The sequence below is a fragment of the Podarcis erhardii genome (assembly GCF_964252035.2).
Source record: "Podarcis erhardii genome assembly, chromosome: 6".
Taxonomy (NCBI): Eukaryota; Metazoa; Chordata; class Lepidosauria; order Squamata; family Lacertidae; genus Podarcis; species Podarcis erhardii.
Genome location: NC_138510.1, coordinates 93,425,647 through 93,446,769, shown reverse-complemented (window position 1 = coordinate 93,446,769; position 21,123 = coordinate 93,425,647). Strand labels below are relative to the sequence as shown.

At 46.5% G+C, this 21,123-nt stretch overlaps 1 protein-coding gene across 1 annotated transcript in view; it reads left to right on the top strand.

The window, feature by feature from the left end:
* The window catches only part of CACNA1E (calcium voltage-gated channel subunit alpha1 E), a 477,487-nt gene that overhangs the window by 145,155 nt on the left and 311,209 nt on the right, over positions 1-21,123 (top strand). The window contains exon 3 of the mRNA XM_081866509.1: positions 3,432-3,698. Within this exon, the coding sequence (XP_081722635.1) occupies positions 3,432-3,698 (267 nt within the window). The remainder of the gene's footprint in view (positions 1-3,431; positions 3,699-21,123) is intronic.

Sequence of the window (21,123 nt, the reverse complement as noted above, 5' to 3'; positions counted from 1 at the left end):
TCTAGCATGTCAGGGAGAAGGCTCAACTACAGATCTTCTCCATGACATCTAGTTTTATTTTTTAAAAAATGTGTGGAGTTTTATTTGTATGTAGAGAACAAACTATTATGGGGATCCTTGCTGCAGGCTGTGAACTAGCCTTCAGGCTTAACTCTAATTAAATTAGAGTAGTGAGTATCAATCGGCTGAGCCAAAGGTTTCATGGACAAGGTGATTAGGGTGAGCATGATAAAAGAGAGAGAGGTGATCCTATGGAAGTGTTCTGGGACAGAAGGAGTTACAGACTTAAAGGGAACTGAGTCACTTAAGGGGGCAGAAGAGAGCCCGTAGATCACAGTTCTAGATTAACAAAATGGCAGACCATCTTTTTCTCCCAGTCCCCTTATTTTCCGCTGTGGCAAGTTGTGAAAGTGTGCCTTTTGGGAGTATCAGGCAAAGTGGCATATTTTGTATTGCTGTAGTCAACTGGTGGGTTGGCTGCTGCAATGAGCTCCCCGTGGGGCCATCCTTAAAACATTCAGAAGCTTGTGTTTGTGCAAAAAATTGGGGGGGGGGAATGCAAATACTCCATGAATTCTTTCTTTTCTTAAAAAATAAATAAATCAAGATTGGCAAGCTGTTATTGATCCCCCCCCATACATAGGAGCAGTTTGGATGCATGGAATGGCAGTGGGAGGGAAGTGAGAAACGTTTGTTGTGTGCTTCAAAACACATAGACTTCTCCCCACCATGCTTTTAAGATCATTAAGACTATGGTCTAAAATCACCCATTAACTCTGAACCCTCACATCTTTCATCATCTTGGAGATTTAGCACTAGTTTTCTCATTTTATTTTTATAGTTTACTTACAGATTTATAACCCGCTGGCCCTGTGGGTTAAACCACAGAGCCTAGGACTTGCTGATCAGAAGGTCGGCGGTTTGAATCCCCGCGATGGGGTGAGCTCCCATTGCTCGGTCCCTGCTTCTGCCAACCTAGCAGTTCGAAAGCACGTCAAAGTGCAAGTAGATAAATAGGTACCACTCTGGCCGGAAGGTAAATGCGCTGCTCTGGTTCGCCAGAAGCGGCTTAGTCAGGCTGGCCACATGACCCGGAAGCTGTACGCCGGCTCCCTCAGGCAATAAAGCGAGATGCGTGCCACAACCCCAGAGTCGGCCATGACTGGACCTAATGGTCAGGGGTCCCTTTACCTTTACCTTTCAGCCAGCATTCTCACAAAGATTTGCATTACGCATGGAAACACATGTCACAATACTGTTATAAGGCAGGAAGGGGATTGAGTTAGATGACCTCTCAGGGTTCAGCCCTGTGTTAGCTGTCAAATGTCATTCAGCTCCATTCCCCAATCCTGCCTTATCCCAAGATCCTTCGAATCTGTGGGACTGGCTGAGTGTTTTGGTGAGCAAATGACGGCTGCAGTGAGAGGCTCTAAGATGCCAACAGAGGCTGTTTCTTGGCTGACCTCTTTGTACAGAGATCCAGGTTTTCCATTCTGCCAGTTCTGGATATATGTATGTGCTTCTTGATTTATTATGACATTTATAGGCAACCTTCTCCATCTTGCTCAAGGAAGAACTCAGCATTTAGAAGCACAACACAAAAGGCAATTACAAACAGATAAGAACTTCCCCAAAGTTCAAATGCCAAGCACAAGCCCAGGCAATAATCAACCATTAAAATTCACAAGTATAGCCCAAATGAAAGTTCACTCCACTCCAAGTTAAAATACCAAAGTGCCCTTTTGGAAGGAAGCAGGAGTATCTCTGGAGAAGGGATGGTTTAGGGACCAGAAGGGCATCTTGGGTGTAAACACTGAATTATCATTTTCAGAAGGAATGCCTCTATCCCATGTCAGTTTCGTTCCTCCATTTCAGCCACCACTTCCCTAAATACAATAGAAGAGTTGACCAGAGATGCACAGAGCTGTTAAAACCCGAAGTTCCTTATCCATATGTTGTTCCTCATGTGAGAGATTGGGGAGGGGGGCAGCAGCGTGCACCAAACCTGTCTTGGGATGTGATAGTGGTGAAGACCAGCCCATGAGGGACAATCTCCAGGGAAGCTTGGAGGGAAGATCTGGAGTATTTCAAAGTTTGTGGGTGCGGAGGGGAGCTGCTCTTGGAATCCCTGTTCTTAACCCACCTTCCTCTTGAGCTGGGTAAGGAGCTTGGGATTTTTCAGATAAGGAACAGAGGAGCCAACTCCAGCCTCCTCAAGCGACCAGCTGAGAAGAAAAACTCTTGACAGGCTGCGTTTTCTTGCTGCTCAGCAATCTTCCGCTGCTACCCAGGGACTCCGAGATGATGTCTTTGTTCAGTCGTAGACCCCTCCTTTCTCATCCTCCGTTAGAAGAACTAATTTGGTTGCTCAACAGAAGCAACCCCCCTCTCTCTCTCTCTCTCACACACACACACAGAGAGAGAGAGAGAGAGAGAGGGAGGGAGAGGGAGAGGAAAACCAACCATTCCTAAGCTTGCGGGCATGAAAAGCTTAGTCAAACCCATTGTTAGCACTCCTCTAACCGCCCCAGCTCCGCAACACAAATGTGATTAATTCTCTTGGGAGAGGTACATATGGAGGAGGGGGATATGCGGGCTCCCCTCCTACTCTCTCTCTCTCTCTTCGTGGAAAAAGAAAATGAGATGATCTTTCTCTTTAGGAGGAGAAAGATGGAGCCGATTGCGAGGAAGTTAAACACTTCGCTCCCTAACTAGGCTGGAGTGGGTTGCAACCTGTTTCTCCACCTCTTCTCATAGGCTCTCGCCCAATTGCAGTTCCCCCTCCCCTTCCTGATGGGCAGATGGGAGAGCCTGAATCGCAGCCCCTTTGCTGTCTGATTTTGACAAGCACCCCGAGTGCCTCTGGACTGGATCCTTCGCGGAGGTCCAAGCAAGGAGGTGGAGGGGGGGAGCCCCCCTCTTTTCTTTTCTTTTTTGTTGCCTCTAAACAAAGCCAGGAGGAGGAAGAGGAGGAGGAGGAGGACGGGTCTGATTTAAAGCCTCGGTGCAGAGAGCTCCACGTAAAAAGAGGCAGAATCTGAGCTCGCCTCCCCAGCAAAAGGAACAGCAACCACCTGCTTCCTTTTAGGAGAAACCTGAACATTTCCTGCAAATTACACCATGGCTCTTTTTGCTTGCTGGGTTGGCCGATTTGGGTCGGGGTGATTTTGATCATTATTCTTTTTGCAACGCCTTGTGTTTCGTGTTAAAAGGATCGCATGCCTCTCCGCTAAACATTGCTTCCAGAGAAATGGAGGAGTCCTTGAACGCGGGGCTTTAAAAGCATCACCAAGAGAGAGAGAGAGAAAGAAGGAGGTGCTCTGGTGGGAACGCCAACCCCCCCCCCCCGCTCACACACACCTTTACTGCTGCTTGCTACTTTGTGGAAAGGAGGGGGCCCTGATCGGATCACCTCTCTCTTTTCCTTCCAGGATGGCTCGCTTTGGAGAGGCGATGGCTGGCAGGCTGGGATCCGGAGATGGAGCTGCCGAGCAGAACAGGAACCGCCAGGGAGCCCCTGCCCCTTCGGGGGGCACCCCGGTAGCGTACAAGCAAACCAAAGCCCAACGGGCCAGGACTATGGCACTGTACAACCCTATACCCGTCCGTCAGAACTGCTTCACAGTCAACAGATCTCTCTTCATTTTTGGGGAAGACAACATTGTCAGGAAATATGCCAAGAAGCTGATCGACTGGCCATATCCTTTTCCCCTGTGTCCCCTTTCCATCTGGTTCCCCCCCCCCAATGTATTCCCGTGACTGGTACCTGCTGAGCCAGCAACTGTGGGCAAAGGTAAGCTTCCGTCTCCCATTCCATTATGTAGCTGGAGGACCACACCGAGAGAGAGTGAGACCAAACCACATGCATGTCCCAACTCTCTTCCTTCCCATTCCCACTAGCCCACCTAGGCATGCTTGCAATTCTAGCCTTGCTGCTTGGGGAACCTGTATTCCTCTTCACCTTGCTCCAGCAGTTTGCACTGGGCTGGGCTGCAGAGGACAGACTGGCTTGGCTCTTTTGAGACAGCCACAGCCCAGCTTGTTGGCTGAAGAGATCTGGAATAGAATGCAATAGGATCCAGCCAACTCTAAAGACTACAAGTTCTTGCGCATCTAGGGGCATGTTCTGATGGCAAAATAATGGCTGAGCAAAGGGGAACTTGAGTTCATATTTAATCGTTAGTTCCACATGCAAAAGCCAAGGTTCTCATTTTCTCAAGAAATGGAAGGGTTCCCTGGGACTTCACTACCTGCCTCAGTAAAATATTTGGCCTTTTCGTAACAAATACATGCCAAGTGGGCATTGTGGTGCCTTTGATTCTGGTGTGGTGCAAGAGTAGGCAAGCTTTCAAATGGCACAGAATTCTTCATCAGGCAAGGAAATGCATCCTTTTTTTTTGCGCCAATGGAAGTTGACCTGGTTGTAAGAATTGCCTGCCATTGGTTGAAATGGAGATATGTGCAGAACAACCTCTCTCTTTTTTGACACAAACAGTCCCTTGAGCAGAGTAGAACCCCACTGGTTAAATGGGTGATTTATAAATTTTGAAAATAAACAAACAAACAAAATTCCTATCCTTTTCTTTCTCTGCGGTAAATAATTGATTTAAAACAAACAAACAAACAAACAAACCTTAATCTCAATTCACTTTACACACCATATTCACCATAAGTCAGCACATTGATGACCAACATGCCATGCAGTTCTTGCCAAACTCTCTTTGTTTGCACCCTGACTCTTTTGTAACAGCACTCCTATAGAACTGGCTGTGGGAACAGGTGTGCTGCTCAGGTGAGGCATTGCCAGCCCCACACTCTGCTTGCCAGCATCACCACATTATTCTGGGTGGAAGAGACCATGTGCTCTTCTGACACCGAATGGACTCCAAAGAGTTAGGAAGCTGAGCTTAGGGCACCTGAACCAGAGTAAGCTGACTGCGAGTTAAATCGGACTGAGCTCTGCACACACACCTTTGCTATTTACAGCAGCAGCATTCGCTGATAGTTTGCCATTAACTAATTGGAGCTGGAGCCCTCTGCCCCCCTCCTTTTGGACTCCAAAGCACAAGACACTGATGCATGGCATAAGTGCCTTAACTGCCTCAAGCCCACCCGCTGCCCACCCTTTCTCCCTGTCAGGCTTTTGTATTGCTGATTTCCAGTTCTAGCTATTCCGCCAAACAGCTCTTTTCTCTGCACTTGGCACACCCATGCTGCCAGTTGAGGGGGCTGCCCCTCGCTGTCGAGGGGATTGTGCCTTTGTCTCATTGAACTGAGCAGCCTAAGCAATACCGAGGTCGCAATCAACACTGCAGAAGGTAACCCAGAGACCTCCAGCCCTCTCCATTCAGTACCAAGGACAGCTCCCAGATCTCTCTGTCTCTCTCTGTCTCTGTCTCTGTCTCTGTCTCTGTCTCTCTCTCTCTCTCTCTCTCTCTCGCACATACTCTAGATTTCTTAATGCGGCCTTTGCCCACCTAGTGCCCTCCGGATGTTTTGCACTACAACTCCCATCGGCCACAGGCCTGGGCTGGGCACCAGGTTGGCAAAGGCTGTTGTGACACTTAACACTCTTTTATCTACCTTTGCTGCTGCTGTTGTGAGGTTGGTTAAAGAATATTCAATGGCTAGGTCTCGCCATTTCAGAGAATGTCAATATATGCAGCGAGAATTCTATTTCGAGTTACCGATTTTGCCAAATGGGCATATATTCAGAGCGAAGGGGTGTGCGATCTCGCGTAAGCTTGGTGTGGACTGCATCGGAAGCCTCTTGCTGCTGTTGGCAGCCCTGCCCAGAACTGTGCCTCTTCAAGAGTGGTTGGTTCATTGGATTTCTCTCTCTGTTTGGCCGAGGGTGTGTGTTTGTGTGGAAGGAGGGCCTGCGTAGAATAAGCATCACCGTTCACTAGGCTCACAGAGACATGTTGTATCCTCCTGGTCGTAGAGACTAAACCACCCAGCGTCTAAAGTGGAAGGCAGGTTCTACCTCCACTGTAACTGTTCTCCTAAGTGTAAGTGTTCCTTCACAGGCCATCCACATCGAGCAGAAAGTAAAAGGGATGCATTTGGAGACATTTCTGGGATGGGACTAACTGCAACATTCGGAGCAAGGCTTGTCCTCTCTCCACAGTGTTTCAGCTCGCCCCCTGTTTCCTCTCTATAGAACTCAGTGGGAACCACTGAAAACTGATTCTGCTTCTGTCTGCTCCTTCATCTTCATAGCCCCACCCTGGCATTTGTCTCTTGCTTATCCTCAGGTGTGAATCTAGTGTGTGGTCAAATCCAGATACTGACTTTTATAGGAAGCAGGAGTGCCAGCTTGGCTCTTGCACCCATATTTGTCGGTGCCCGGTCCTGTCATGGGGAATTTTGTGGGTGTTCGGGCACCCAGGGCCCCAGGGAGTTGGCACCTATGATAGGAAGATAGATGGCCATTCTTTATAGCACAATGGCATGCTTTCTCTTCATTTTTGCCAACATACATTTTTCAACACCGGCCACTTTTTCATGACCAGAAAACAAAATACCCAGAATGCCTTATTCTGCAGAATCTAGGAGCAGGATTTCATTGGCCCACAGAGTATTTTCAAGCGCAGGGGACAGTTCCAGAAGTTCTTAACCAGCCAACGTAACAATAAGCAGATGACCACATAGCCTAGGAAACAACATTAGCAGGGGGAAACAAGCCCAGGGCATACCTGTTGTAGCAGCAGCTGGAGCTTCCATGTGGAGACCTCCCTCCTCATGCTTCTCAAAACAATGTTCCTAGAGCAGGGGTGCACAACCTGTGGTGCTCCAGTTGTTTCTGGACTACAACTCCCATCAGCCTCAGCCAGCATAGCCAGAGATCAGGGATGATGGGAGTTGTAGTCCAGAAACATCTGGAGGACCGCAGGTTGTGCACCCCTGTCCTAGAACATTTATTCTCTCCTCTGTCTCGGTACATGATAACAAGGGAAGTAAGGGGAGCACAAGAGAGGCTGATATGGTGCTACCAAGAGTTGCAGCCATGTTGCAGCTAGAAATTGCCATCTTCTTTAGATGGTTAATACATGCCCGGACACTGGGGCTTGGCCTTCATGATGATGGCTTTTGGCCGGGGCTTATCCAGATCATTTTTCTACATCTGTGTGTGCTTGTGTCTCAGAGCCTCATCAGACGCAGCAGATAAATAAGAGGGTGCAACATTAGCCTTCGTAGCTGGCAGGTGTTCCAAAGTCTCCGGGTTGTCCAGTTCTGTTATAAATGCTAGGAGCCTGGCCATCTGCTCCCAACTAAACAACAGAACACTCCCTCCTGCTGGCTGCATACATCTCACTCTTGCTCCAGCAATTTACCTCGGGGTGCCCTTCCTTGGAGAACTCTGCTCCTAATGTGGGTCCAGGAACTGGCACTGTTGTCCTGGTTATAGCCCTGGCCAAGGGTGACCTTTATACCTAGGTGAGGAGGCTGAGAACCGAAGGGGTGGTCCCATGGGCCATAAAACATACCATGAAGCTGTGAGGAGATTATCACTCCTCGAGTCAGCCCACTGACAAGTGCACCCCACCTGGGAATTGCATGCACGCTCCCCAGACAGAGAAACGTGGGGCACAATGGGCTTATGTGAATGTGTTTGTTTACTAAGTTTACTCAGTGCATGCCTCCATTTGGTCTGGAGGCCCTCTACACTTTCAGCCTCCCATGGAAGAGTTGCTCTTTGCTTGCTAGGTGTTGTGCCCGGTGGTAAAGGAGACACAACCTATCAAAGCAGTTCCACTTGTCCTGCTTTTGTGTTAGTTAGGCTTTGCTCTGCCATATTGAATAGTTTAAAATCTAAGTACCTCCCTATGGCGTTGCTGCTGTGTTTTATGGTGGTTTCTAAGAAATAAAATAAAATTATTTGGGTGGGGTTCTCCCTGTTGTGATGCATCTTTTCCTGGTTTTAGCATTTTCTCGGGAATTCCATTTTGCTTTTAATGTCTCTGTAAAACACCTGGAAAATCTGGCTGGATGTGTGCACTAGGCAATTCAATAAGTACTTACTTTTGCTGATTTGCAGCAATTGGGCACCATCCATTGGGTCTCTCTCCTGCAGGTGCCCCGCTGGAACTTGTTTTACAGGTCTTCTTTTACTTCAGTGGAGCTTGTGGTGAAAATGGTGCCCAGTATGGGAGGGTTGTTCATTGCCAGTGTGCGTGAAGCAGATATGCAATATTCCTGGCACTTTCATATTTAGCTGGCTACAAATCTGCTGAAAATATTTAGCTGCGTATTGTATCTGTAGGTCCTCCAGTTCATGCATCTTGCGCAATGGCTTAACTATGCAAAAGAGTTATATATCCTTGCCTAACTTCTTAAATGAGGGATGCGGGTGGCACTGTGGGTAAAACCTCAGCGCCTAGGGCTTGCCAATCACATGGTCGGCGGTTCGAATCCCCGCGGCGGGGTGAGCTCCCGTCTTTCGGTCCCAGCTCCTGCCCACCTAGCAGTTCGAAAGCACCCCTAAGTGCAAGTAGATAAATAGGTACTGCTGTATAGCGGGAAGGTAAACGGCGTTTCCGTGTGCTGTGCTGGTGCTGGCTCGCCAGAGCAGCTTCGTCACGCTGGCCACGTGACCCGGAAGTGTCTCTGGACAGCGCTGGCCCCCGGCCTCTTAAGTGAGATGGGCGCACAACCCTAGAGTCGGACACGACTGGCCCGTACGGGCAGGGGTACCTTTACCTTTACCTTTAACTTCTTAAATGAGGGCTTGTCCATGCTTCTGCTTGTCCTGTGTCTAGAAAACATGGGTTTGAGTGGTTTTCTGCTTGTTCCGTGCTTTCCAGGCATACGTCCAAGCAGTTTTGCCTTTGCTCCGCAGCTTTCCCTTGAAAAATGCACGCTTCACCACTGAATCGGGGGAAAAAACCAGCAATCCATGGGAAATCATTTTGGTTTGATTCAGCAGTTTTCAGAGGTGTGGATGAGCCCTTTGTTTAATGCTTGCATGATGTTTAATGGAAACATGTTCATGCAAATAATTATTCATAGGTGTGCATGAGCACACAATAGGTCCTGTGAATCATAGGCCCATTAAGAAGAAAATATTGAAGAAGAATTCCCCCACCCACCATAAAGTGAACTTGATAAAAGGAAGAAAAAAACTTCTTTCAAACATTTCTAGCTATTCTTCCTAATTAATATGCTTTTTGATGATGCTGGAACACACTGGAAGGGAGATGATCAATGCTTCTAGCCATTACAACTAAATGAAAAGTTTGTGTTCAGAGGCAGCCTACCATTGAATATTTGATGCTGGAACAACCCAGGGGAGGGGGGATGCTATTGCTTTCCTGCCCTGCTTCCTGGAAGCATCTGGTTGCCACTGTTGGAAACAAGATGCAGGACTCAATGGTCCCTCGGTCTGATCCAGCAGGGCTTTACTTCTGTACTCAGAATGAGTTCCGCTTATGTATTTGGAAATTCATTGTAACAGAACGTTTTTCAGAATGAAGCTTATAAAAAGAAAACCAGCTCCATTTTCTTTCCTACAGCATGTTGTACATTTACACCGAGAAAATCATGCTGGCAGGCGTGGGCAAGGGGGAAATGTTTCCGTGTGCATTTTCCAAATATATCCATCCTGATTTGGTGAAGGGAAATTTCAAAGGCTGCACGTAGTAGCCCAGCCTGCACCCCTAAAGCCTGTAGGTGAAGTCGAGAAGTAAGCAGCTTTTCTTTCTGAAGCTCTGACAGTTTCAGTCTCCTATGTTCTGGCTTGATGAAGTGTCTAAGCAGACACATGCACAGGATATTATCCTGCAAAAGAAGAGGAAAAAAAGGCACCACCCATGCAAATCTTTTTTGGTGTCTACCATTTATTAGCTTAACGTGTTTCATTGCCAAGAATTAGCCAAGATATTAGTCATCTTCAGTTTGTACATTGCTGAAGGGGTTTGTTACTTTCCTGTGTCATTAATAGCTTTCCATTTCCTTCCTTCTTTCTTTGGCGATCCCTCATAGCCATGTAAGATTGCCTACCATGAACACGGTTTTAACAGTGAGTCCATAAATGACTGTGGAGACCAATTCTGGATCCACACGTCCTTCCACAGTGGGAACATAGGTTTCCACGGCCGGAGTTGATCACGGTGTGGATTTGCCAAGCATGCTTTCCTCTTAGCACGTTTTCCCCTTTCGTCCTGAGTTCGAGCGTCTTCAAAGTCCATGACACCTTTGGTAAAGGCTGTTCTCCAACTGGAGAGCTCACAGGCCAGTGTTTCCCAGTTGTCGGTGTTTATGCTACCTTTAAAAAGATTTGTCTTGAGAGTGTCTTTAACAGGGGTTAGCAAACTTTTTCAGCAGTAGGTTGGTCCACTGTCTCTCAGACCTTGTGGGGGGGCCGGACTATATTTTGGAAAAATAATAATGAACGAATTCCTATGCCTGACAAATAATCCAGAGAGGCATTTTAAATGAAAGGACACATTCTACTCATGTAAAAACACGCTGATTCCCAGACTATCTGTGGGTTGGATTTAGAAGGCGATTGGGCCGGATTCGGCCCCCGGCCCTTAGGTTGCCTACCCATGGTCTTTAAAGTGGAAGCTATTCTTCTAATTCTTATAGTGGAACCTATTCTAATTATTCCCAATTCCAATGCATACCAGGGTCAGCTGAATACATTTTGTTGCTTGATGTAGGAAAATTAAATGCTGCCTCTAAATGTTCTGTGGCACTGCTTACAGGAGGACCAGAGCTTCCTAGTCTCTCTCTTGCTGCCCTTAATGGAACTCAAAATCTACTACTCCACCTCTTGTCTCATGGCAGGCTCACCCATACTGCATTAAACACATGCACATAAGCAGGTACCCTACACTCATTGGGGCCATCCAGGCAATTACTGCCTATTTCCACCCATGCTATCTGAGATCCTTGACCTGGAGAGGCTGGGGGTTGGAGGTGGCCCCTTACACACGAAGAACATGCACCCTACCTCTAGCTATGAGCTCCCCTCCCTCATATTGATTATTAGCATGTCCTCTACAATGATGAAAAGTGGAGTGTGTGTTTTCAGATCACTGGCATTCCACCACTCCTTGCGGAAGGCAGTCTTGTTGCATTTCCACTGAAGGCATCAAGACTATAGGAACATAAACCATTGTTAGGGCAGAGGTGGGGTACTTCAGAACCAGTGGTCAAATGCAACCCTTGCTATCCTGACCTCAGAGCTCTCTCCAGGCCTATGGAGCAGTAATGGTGGCTCATGTATCGTATCAAAGGTCTAGTGGCAAAACATGGATGGCAATTTGTCCAAAAATACATACTGAACTGATGGCTTGGCCCTGGTTTTTTTTTGGGGGGGGGGTATGTGGAAGAGGTGCTGTGGCTTTAACCTGGGCAGAAACCATAATATTTCCAAGACCTTTGTCTATAACATTAGAAATCATATTTGCAACCAACCAGAGGAGCATCTATGAGGTTGTCCCATTTTGCTTTCATGGCAGTCCCCTCATTGTTTGTGAGGCCTGAACATCTTCCTGGAGGGATAACCATGCTAAACTTTTTGCAGCAAAAAGCCAGCAAAGAAGTCTGGTAGGACCATAAAGCCTTAACAGACTTACTGTGGCATAAGCTTTTGTGGACTAGTGCCCACATCATCTGATGCATAAAATGTTATTCTTGGTTGGGATAAAATAAGCAGAGAGTTTTTGAAAGAAATCTAGAAAATGATTAAAAACCTATAAACCTTCTGTCCTTCTTGTTTTTCATGGACGTTCAGCTTCACCTTCAATCTTTGCCCTGCCATGCGTGTGCACGTGTATGATTTCAGACAGCTGATGAAATGGGCTCTTGTCCACAAAAGCTTATATCACAACAATAAATCTGTAAAGAACCAGAGGACTATTTATTGCTTTTGACCTAGCCCTCTAGGGACTGGTTGGAGGTCACCCAGTAAGATGCATTGCAGAGGTCAACAATTATCTCCTTGCTTGATGTTCAACACACCCGGCCTACCACCCGGCCTACCACCCGGCCTAACACACAAGGAAAGGAATAGAGCACCTGAAATACGTTGTTCCCAAAGCCAAATGTAAAGTTCCAGCTAATGCTTCATAAATGTGAATTAAATATTGAATGAAAGTGGTTAATCATCGCCTAAGTATTCATAATGAGCTGGGAATCTGACCTCCTTATTTCTTCAGTCAACATAAGCCCCCATTCTCTGCTCAGATGCCATTCTGTGTCTTAATTAGAAAGGGTGAAACTCTAATTTTCTGCATCCTCGTGCAAACTCACTGAGCAGGCACCAACCCCCTTATTTCCAGGGAGCTCATGAACTGGAAAGATTTCAAAGAAATTCCCGAACTCTTATTGTATGATACAGGTATCTCTCTTGTACTGATTGTGTCCTATTTATTTAGAAGTACATAGCTCATCAGGGCCCAGCAGGATCCAGGCTTTTAGGGGAACCTGAGTCCTGAGGGAGTCAAGGCTCAAAGGGTCCTGGGGCAGGTTATGCTGTCCCAGGTGGGCAAGAGGTGAAGTTATAGAGATATAGCATGAAAGGTCAAGGGGTGCAAGTAGGAGTTGAGCTTCCAAAAAACAGAGTAGGAGCAGGAGCTTAGCTAGGCACGGCCATTCTTTTCTGAGATGAATGCCTCAGACTGAGGACTAAGTGTTGAGGCCAGGGTTTTTATAATTAAGCTGAAGTTGGTGTTCGGACACTTGAGGTTTGTTGTTGTTTAGTCGCTTAGTCATGCCCAACTCTTCATGACCCCATGGACCAGAGCACGCCAGGCACTCCTGTCTTCCACTGCCTCCCGCAGTTTGGTCAAACTCATGTTAGTCGCTTCGAGAACACTGTCCCACCATCTCGTCCTCTGTCGTCCCCTTCTCCTTGTGCTCTCCATCTTTCCCAACATCAGGGTCTTTTCCAGGGAGTCTTCTCTTCTCATGAGGTAGCCAAAGCACTGGAGCCTCAGCTTCAGGATCGGACCTTCCATTGAGCACTCAGGGCTGATTTCCTTAAGAATGGAGAGGTTTGATCTTCTTGCAGTCCATGGGACTCTCACAAGTCTCCTCCAGCACCATAATTCAAAAGCATCAATTCTTCGGTGATCAGCCTTCTTTATGGTCCAGCTCTCCCTTCCATACATCGCTACTGGGAAAACCATAGCTTTAACTATACGGACCTTTGTCGGCAAGGTGAGGTTAGTTGACTGTATACTCCATCCCAGTTGCATCATCACATAACCATTAATTTGAGCAACCAGGGCACTTTGCAGCATTCCTTGTGACATATGACGACTGGTTCAGGATGAAAGAAATCTCCAAGTGTCACATCTCTCTGGTCTTATGTGTAAAGCAACATGCTTGTGTCATTAGCAACATGTGATGACTTGGTGATACAGGGACAAAGGAGCTGAGAGATTCAATGTGACCAGAGCTGACATTCGGCACAGTGGGGAGCAGCTCCCAGAAGCAGACGGGCTGGGAACAGATGCTGTATAAAGTGTGCACCAGGCAGGCAAGGGCATGCTAGCTGTTGCCCAAGCAAGAAGCCCAGGCTAACCTAAAAAGAATTATGCCCAGGCCAGTGAGGTAAGATCTTGTGTTGCAGCCACTGCTTATAGGTGCCGGTATTCACCATGAAGTTGCTACTGTAAGTGCCACACTTTTTAACAACAACAACAACAACAACAACAGCATAAAGGTGCTGGTATTTCGTACCCTTGAGTGCCATCTGAAAGAAAACCACTGGTTGCAGCCATGCTTGAGGCTGGCAAAGAGAACGCCACTCCTCTTTCTCCTCTACGTTGCAGCTGGGTGTGGTCAAATCCTGCGGTCTCTGAAACTAGTTTTCGCTGGGATGTTTAGAAGGCACATGTCAGCATTGCCTACCTGTCAGTTCCTTTGAACCAAAGCAGAAAGTGGAATGACTTAGGACAGAGCTAACTTTACCAACATTCTTCTAATGAGGGGGCACTGTAATTGCATACTATTATCAGATAATGTAGCAATGCCTACTTATTTTCTCTTTTGTAATTGTACACTGGGGGAATCAGTTTTGGTAGCTTTTAACCACCTCTTGACAACTTGCGTGCTTCCGTCTGAACAGCCTTTTGAGGCACTGCAAATTCGAACCCCCAGGGCTTTCTTTGTCACTTTCCCTCAATCATACTTGGAGAGGTTTCTTTTGGATCTAATCAATCTGAAAGGAATCTGCTCTTTTCAATGATGGTTTTTGAAGGGCTGTTTTCTGTAATCAGCAGCATCGGGCAGTGAGGTTTTTCATAAATGGTGCCACTTCGGATGGGAGGATGGGACGGTGTGTGAGTAAATGCTATCCTCTAGCAGTAAAAGCCTCCCTGCATGCAGGCAGGTAGCAGGTCAAAAGGAATGCTAGGCTGAACCCTTTTCCCTGACAGGTTCATTTCCTGGCGTTTAGGGAGGGTTTTTTGTGGGGAAGGGGCTGAAAACCTCTTACCAAGCAGCCTGTCATTTGCAGCCTGATGTGGTATAGTCTGGGGAAAAGCTTTGCTGCCTGATTTTGCTAATTCCACAAATCTGCCCTTCCATGGATGACTTAGAAGAAAACCAACTGGGGATCATAGTGGTGGAGGAAAGATTGGGTTCCTCATCCAAATCCAGTTGACTAGGTAATAAGGATAAAAATAACTAGGAGGTGGTGATTCAGTTCTGCATATCTGCTGGGTAAATGTGTAATTATTCCAGCAGCCTGTGCCGTTTTGCTCTCCAATGTAAATATAGGGTGATGCATAGGTTGGAAATATGAGACAATGGTTTTTTGTTTCCTGGGAAGCAAGCGGGTCCCTGGGCATTTCAAGCCTACAAGCCAGATTTAGTGACATCCGAGTGGAGCAGCTCTTTTTGCTGTTAATGTGTGTAGCAACAAACTGCATTTATTTCGGCAATTGCTATGGTATGGAAGCATCTTGGGCAGTTTGCTATAGAAAAGGATGAATCGACTGAATCCTGGGTGAAAATCTAATGCAAACCCAGAGACCGTCAGCCTCTTGTCTATCAGCTGAGCAGCAGTCAGTGGCCAGGCCTCCTGCCTTGATTTCATTTACATGGTTGCTTGGAAAGTTACAATTCGGTTAGGCTGTGAGATAGAAAGCGCAACCCATCAATATAGAAAGCGCAACCCATCAATATCTGCTCAGTTCATCTTCTATTAATCATATTTGACCGCAACAAGAGGCCCAAAACAAATGTCCTGGCCTTACAAAGGCTAAGCGTGGAACACTGGATGCTTTGCAGAATTACGCATTGACAATCCAGGCGCCTGCCAAGATTACATGGTGTACATTGCTGACAGGCCAGATCCTTCAGCTGAGTTGGGGGGAGAGGTGCGGACTTCTTTTGGAGCAATAGTTTCACTTAACCCAATGGAATGACCATGTGTGATGCACACTGTAAGGGAACTGCTGGCATTGGGCCACATGGATTCTACAGTTCCGCAAAGGCATTGTGTTGCGGAATTCAGATTCTGAGAAACTCAGCTTTCATTGGGAAAAAATAAGAAGGGAATGATCCATCCAAATGCATAACAGAGGATCCCCAAAGGCAGGGGTCAGCAAACTTTTCCAGCAGGGGGCCGGTCCACTGTCCCTCAGACCTTGTGGGGGGCCGGACTATATTTTGAAAATGACCGCTCCCCGCTTAAAACGGGGGGCGCCCTTTGCGGGGACGCGCGCAGCCCCTAGATCTGGAGCAGCTCCAACAGCATAGGCTTGGCTTTGCCTTCCCTCAGGTGGGATACCTGGAGGTCTCCGCCTACCTCAGTCAGTTGTCCAATCCCACCTGGGGGAAGTGTTGCCAAGGAGACCAGGCCAGGTAGGGGAGGGATTACCTGCCCACACAATAGAGGGAGGATCTTACCTGGGAATCCTCACTTGGCTCCAGAGCTTTTCCAGCAGGGGGCCGGTCCACTGTCCCTCAGACCTTGGGGGGGGGGCGGACTATATTTTGAAAAAAAATATATGAATGAATTCCTACACCCCACAAATAACCCAGAGGTCCATTTTAAATAAAAGCACACATTCTACTCATGTAAAAACACACTGATTCCCGGACCATCTGTGGGTCGGATTTAGAAGGTGATTGGGCCGGATTCGGCCCGCGGCCCTTAGGTTGCCTACCCATGCCCAAAGGTATTATGGAGTTCATTCATCCAGAGGCGGAGCTAGCTGCTCTCGGAGTGGCGCACGTGCTGTGCACCTGAGGGGTGGGGCTAGCCACCTGTGGGGGCAGGGCGAGCATCCCAGGGAAGCGGTGTGGCAATATCACCCCCCTCAGGGATGACACCCGGGGCGGACCGCACCTACCACACTCCCTTACTCTTCCTGTGCCTTCATCCCGCTCCTTATTCTCAGCCACTACCCAGCCACTGTCTGACCACTACCCAGAATGGGAGGCTCATCTACATCTGCCATTGGCTGTGCTCCTCAGGGCTCTTTGTGCATGTGTGCAAGCTAGCAGCCTGTGCACCAGAACCCTAGGAAAGAGGAGGCCACTGGATTCCTCAGTGGGAGAATCCCTTCACAGCAATGGTCAGATATAGTGCTATGAGCCTATCGTAACATGCATTTGACAAAGGTTGGTTGCAGGCAGGGGAAAGGGCTCCACAATAATGCCCTATTGGAATTTTGCTGTTTCCTTCAAGGGTGGGAAAGGTTGCACTGAAATTTGCTCAGAGCCTAGGTGCACCCAGCAATTCTAGGGCTCAGAAACATAGCCTGCAGGAGTAGCATTGTGTTGCCCATTCAAGTACTCTTAACAGTGTGTGATGCAAGGTTGTGGGAACTTGGTTGGTGACTTAGGAGAGTATCACAGGATGCAGCAAATTTACATAAGAGCATTAGACTGTCCAACAGTTGCACAATATGGGTAGACTTTGGGTTAATACAGTGCAGGGCAAGGGATATATAAAGTGGGGTTCCTGTATGGCTTGACCTAGAGAAGACTTCCAATCTAGTTGGGCCAGGAAAGAGAAGACAACTTGTTGTGGAACAACATTGTGCCGCCTAATTTCCACCACCTGATCAACTATAACAGGAAGCACTGTCTCCAGTTGTTCCACAGGCTCAAGGCCTTTGGAGCCACACATGACATTTGCCGTAGGATAGCAACCCCACATGCAAAAGCCCTGCCTGATTCAAATCTGGAATGTTCCCCTGACAACAGACAGAGAACGTTGGAGGGGATAGAAAATGCACATTCACAGAGCAAAGGAGGAGTCGCTGGCTTCCTTTCTGAGTTTTTTGTTCTCTCTCCTCTGCACAGATAATTTTCCCTGTGTGTTGGAGGGAAGAGAGGAATAAGAGAAAATTAGAATGGAATGAGAAAGTTTTCTGTCCCTTCCAACTTTCTTGCCTGTTGGTGGGGAAGCCTTCCTAATTCTCAACAGGCAGAGTATATACTCCCTAACCCATTTACAACACAATCCTGTACAGGGTTTACTTAGAAGTAAGTACCACTTAGGCCAAAGAGTCTTACGCACTAGACACTGGGTTTAGGATTAGAGACTTAAATTGGTTTTATAAGATATTAACTGCCCTTGGACATATTCTCTCACTTGGCATAAGAAATATCTGTAGTTTAGCTGGCAGGGAAGTTTTATTTTTCAAACCAGGTTTTTCTTTTCTTTTAGGCCAATAAATATCTAGCATTCTATGTGAGCTAGTCACTTTTGTGGAGTTATTTTCAAGGATGGCTTTTAATTACTTTGAGTTGCTTCCAAGCAGAGATATGGGAGCTGTATCCCTCTAGAGGTTGCTGTACTACAACTCTGACCATCCCAGGTTGTTTTTTTTTTTCTTGTATTATTAATTGTTAATTTGCAAATATAACCCAGAAGAGAAAATAAAATAAAAATGAAGGAAATAAAAGAGTTACTACATTATTGATGATAATAACAAGCATTGTCAGCTCACATTAAGGTAAGAGTAACAGTCAGTACAGGACACGGGTAGCGCTGTGGGTTAAACCACAGAGCCTACGGCTTGCCGATCAGAAGGTCGGCGGTTCGAATCCCTGCAACGGGGTGAGCTCCCGTTGCTCGGTCCCTGCTCCTGCCAACCAAGCAGTTCAAAAGTACATCAAAGTGCAAGTAGATAAATAGGTACCACTCCGGTGGGAAGGTAAATGGTGTTTCCGTGCGCTGCTCTGGTTCGCCAGAAGCAGCTTAGTCATGCTGGCCACATGACCTGGAAGCTGTACGCAGGCTCCCTCGGCCAGTAAAGCGAGATGAGCACCGCAACCCCAGACTGGACCTAATGGTCAGGGGTCCCTTTACCTTTACAACCATCTTAGGCTAAGCATATGAATTAATATAAGCTGTCCAGATGTCAAAACAGGTGTCCACTCTAACATCTATAAGAAATAAATTCAAATGTATCCAGGACAGTAAGGACCTAAAATCTTTGTGTAATAGCTGGTGGTTGTTTATCCTTCCAAGTTCAAAATGCAAGTCTCTTAACAACTCTAGGGTGTCATTCCTGGTCATTGATCATGCTGTCTGGGACGTATGACATCATTTGGAGGCCACAGGTTCTGCACCCCTACTTTCGAAAAATGCTGGGAATTGTTGTTTGGTAAAGTTCTTTGAATTCCATAAAGGTTCCCTACCACTGTTCACAAAACTCAAATTCCCAAGGTGAAGAAGGGATGGGTATTAATGCAGTTTTGATTTCTAGAGCTGATGCAGCCTAAGAGCAAATACATTCCCCCAAAACTAAAGATGACTGATAAATAATAATAATAATAATAATAATAATAATAATAATAATAATAATAATTTATTTATACCCTGCCCATCTGGCTGGGTTTCTCCAGCCACTCTGGGTGGCTCCCCAGAGCCACTGATCCAATCAGTGTTCTTGTGTTCTTGTTCAGCTCATATTCTTTAAATTAATAATAATAATAATAATAATAATTTATTATTTGTACTCCGCCCATCTGGCTGGGTTTCCCCAGCCACTCTGGGCGGCTTCCATAAAAAACAGAAATACACTAAAATCTCACAGATTAAAAACTTCCCTGAACAGGGCTGCCTTAAGATGTCTTCTGAATGTCAGGTAGTTATTTATCGCTTTGACATCTGATGGGAGGGCGTTCCACAGGGCGGGCGCCACCACCGAGAAGGCCCTCTGCCTGGTTCCCTGTAGCTTTGCTTCTCACAATGAGGGAACCGCCAGAAGGCCCTCAGAGCTGGACCTCAGTGTCCGGGCAGAACGATGGGGGAGGAGACGCTCCTTCAGGTATACTGGGCCGAGGCCGTTTAGGGCTTTAAAGGTCAACACCAGCACTTTGAATTGTGCCCGGAAACATACTGGGAGCCATAGACTTGTAGACTTGTAGAGCAGGATTTCCCGGTGGATCATGCTTCAAGCCTTAAAACAAATCAATGGTTAGTTTGTGTTGACCCTTGGTTTTACGCAAATAAATGATTGACCGAATTAATGCGCATTTATATTGCTGCATGAGGGGCAGGGGAAGAAACAGGATGTCGTTGGCCAATGACCAGGATACAGTAATTAGATTTTCTGCTTTCTTTGAGAATGATTTCATTTGTTTTGCATCCCATGCCCAAGGAGCTAGGGAGAGTGTACGCAAATTTTATCCCCTTCATCCTCACGTCAAACTGGTTAGGCTGAGAGTTCATGTCTGACCCCAAAGTGGCTCCAGTCCTGTATCCTATCCATTACACCACAGCAGCTCTCCTGTTTCATTTCTTCAATGGGGTTGTGTAGGAAAACACCTTAATGGATAGTGCCCTGGAATCTTGAGGGTTATGTTCATACAGAATAGCTGAACATATTCAACAACCATCCTTTGCTGATATTTGCACGCATCTCCTGGTGCGATAAGATCATGCAACAAAAATATATGGCAACGAAAACCATCTGGGACCAGTTGTCTCTAGCCTGTTGGAATGTTTTTGTTGTTCTTACACAGTACTGTTTCTTTTGCCTTTCCTTCATTAGATTTTAAGCTTTGTTTGGGAGTAGGTATGATGGTCAGTCCATCTTTTTGACAGATGAAGCAAACGGAGAGAGGGAGATAGGTGCCTTGTCAGATGGTGAATTGAAACAGAGGCAGTAGTTGTCATGGAGATGCCAAGTTGCATCCAATTGCTATGGCAACCGAAGCTCTTTTTTAAAAAAAATTCTGATAAGGCAAGTAAGGAGAAAACCACATGGTATACTTTTGTTTTAATGAGGAATTGGAAATCAGAACACCTTTTGGGCCAAAAGGACATTAATGTACTGGCATTTATCTGTGGCAGGTTCATCTTAGAAAACCTCCAACCATTTATAATTCCCTGTACAGTTAAGAAACAGATGGCGGAATATGACCAAACACAAACCATGATTTATGCAGAACTGCTGGTGTTCGCGTTTGTTTAGATCTGTTACCCCACCCAAGCTTAAAGGTTAAAAGCAGTTTACTATAGTTAAAAACCTCAGGTGCAAACGGACTCTTAAAAGATAGCAACATGATTAATAAAATAAAATAAACAAGCACCAACAATCCCAGGCTTAAAACTAGCCTTTAATTATTATTATTTTTTAAATCCCTTTAGATCAGCCTGGACATGCCTATCTGTCCCAAACAGCTGTGCCTGCCTTGGTGGTCCCTTAAGGCAGCTGCTGCTTTGACTAGGGAGTTGCAGAATGCCTTTTACTTATTTATTTTTCATTCTTTAAAACAACTGTATCCCGTTTCATATTTTTTTAAAAAAGAGCAGCATCAAAGCGCAGGCCAAGTGTTTCCTGCCAGACACTCAGCAGGGCAACTTAGTAAGGCTCATGCCATTCCAGTTTATTCGACAAAAAGCAAACTCAGGTGGTGTGCAGGATTGGACCCAAAACTCAGGAACAAGAGGGAGGCGGTGGCACGCTCAGGGGGGACCTTGCAGTTTGCAGAAGCACGTTATTTATTTATTTATTTATTTTAAATCACAGAGCCTCCAACCTTCCCACTCGCAGGAAAACAACAGGCAGACAAGGATGGAACATGGCTGCAGAATACAGTGGTACAGTGGTACCTCTGGTTACAGACGCTTCAGGTTACAGACTCCGCTAACCCAGAAATAGTACCTCGGGTTAAGAACTTTGCTTCAGGATAAGA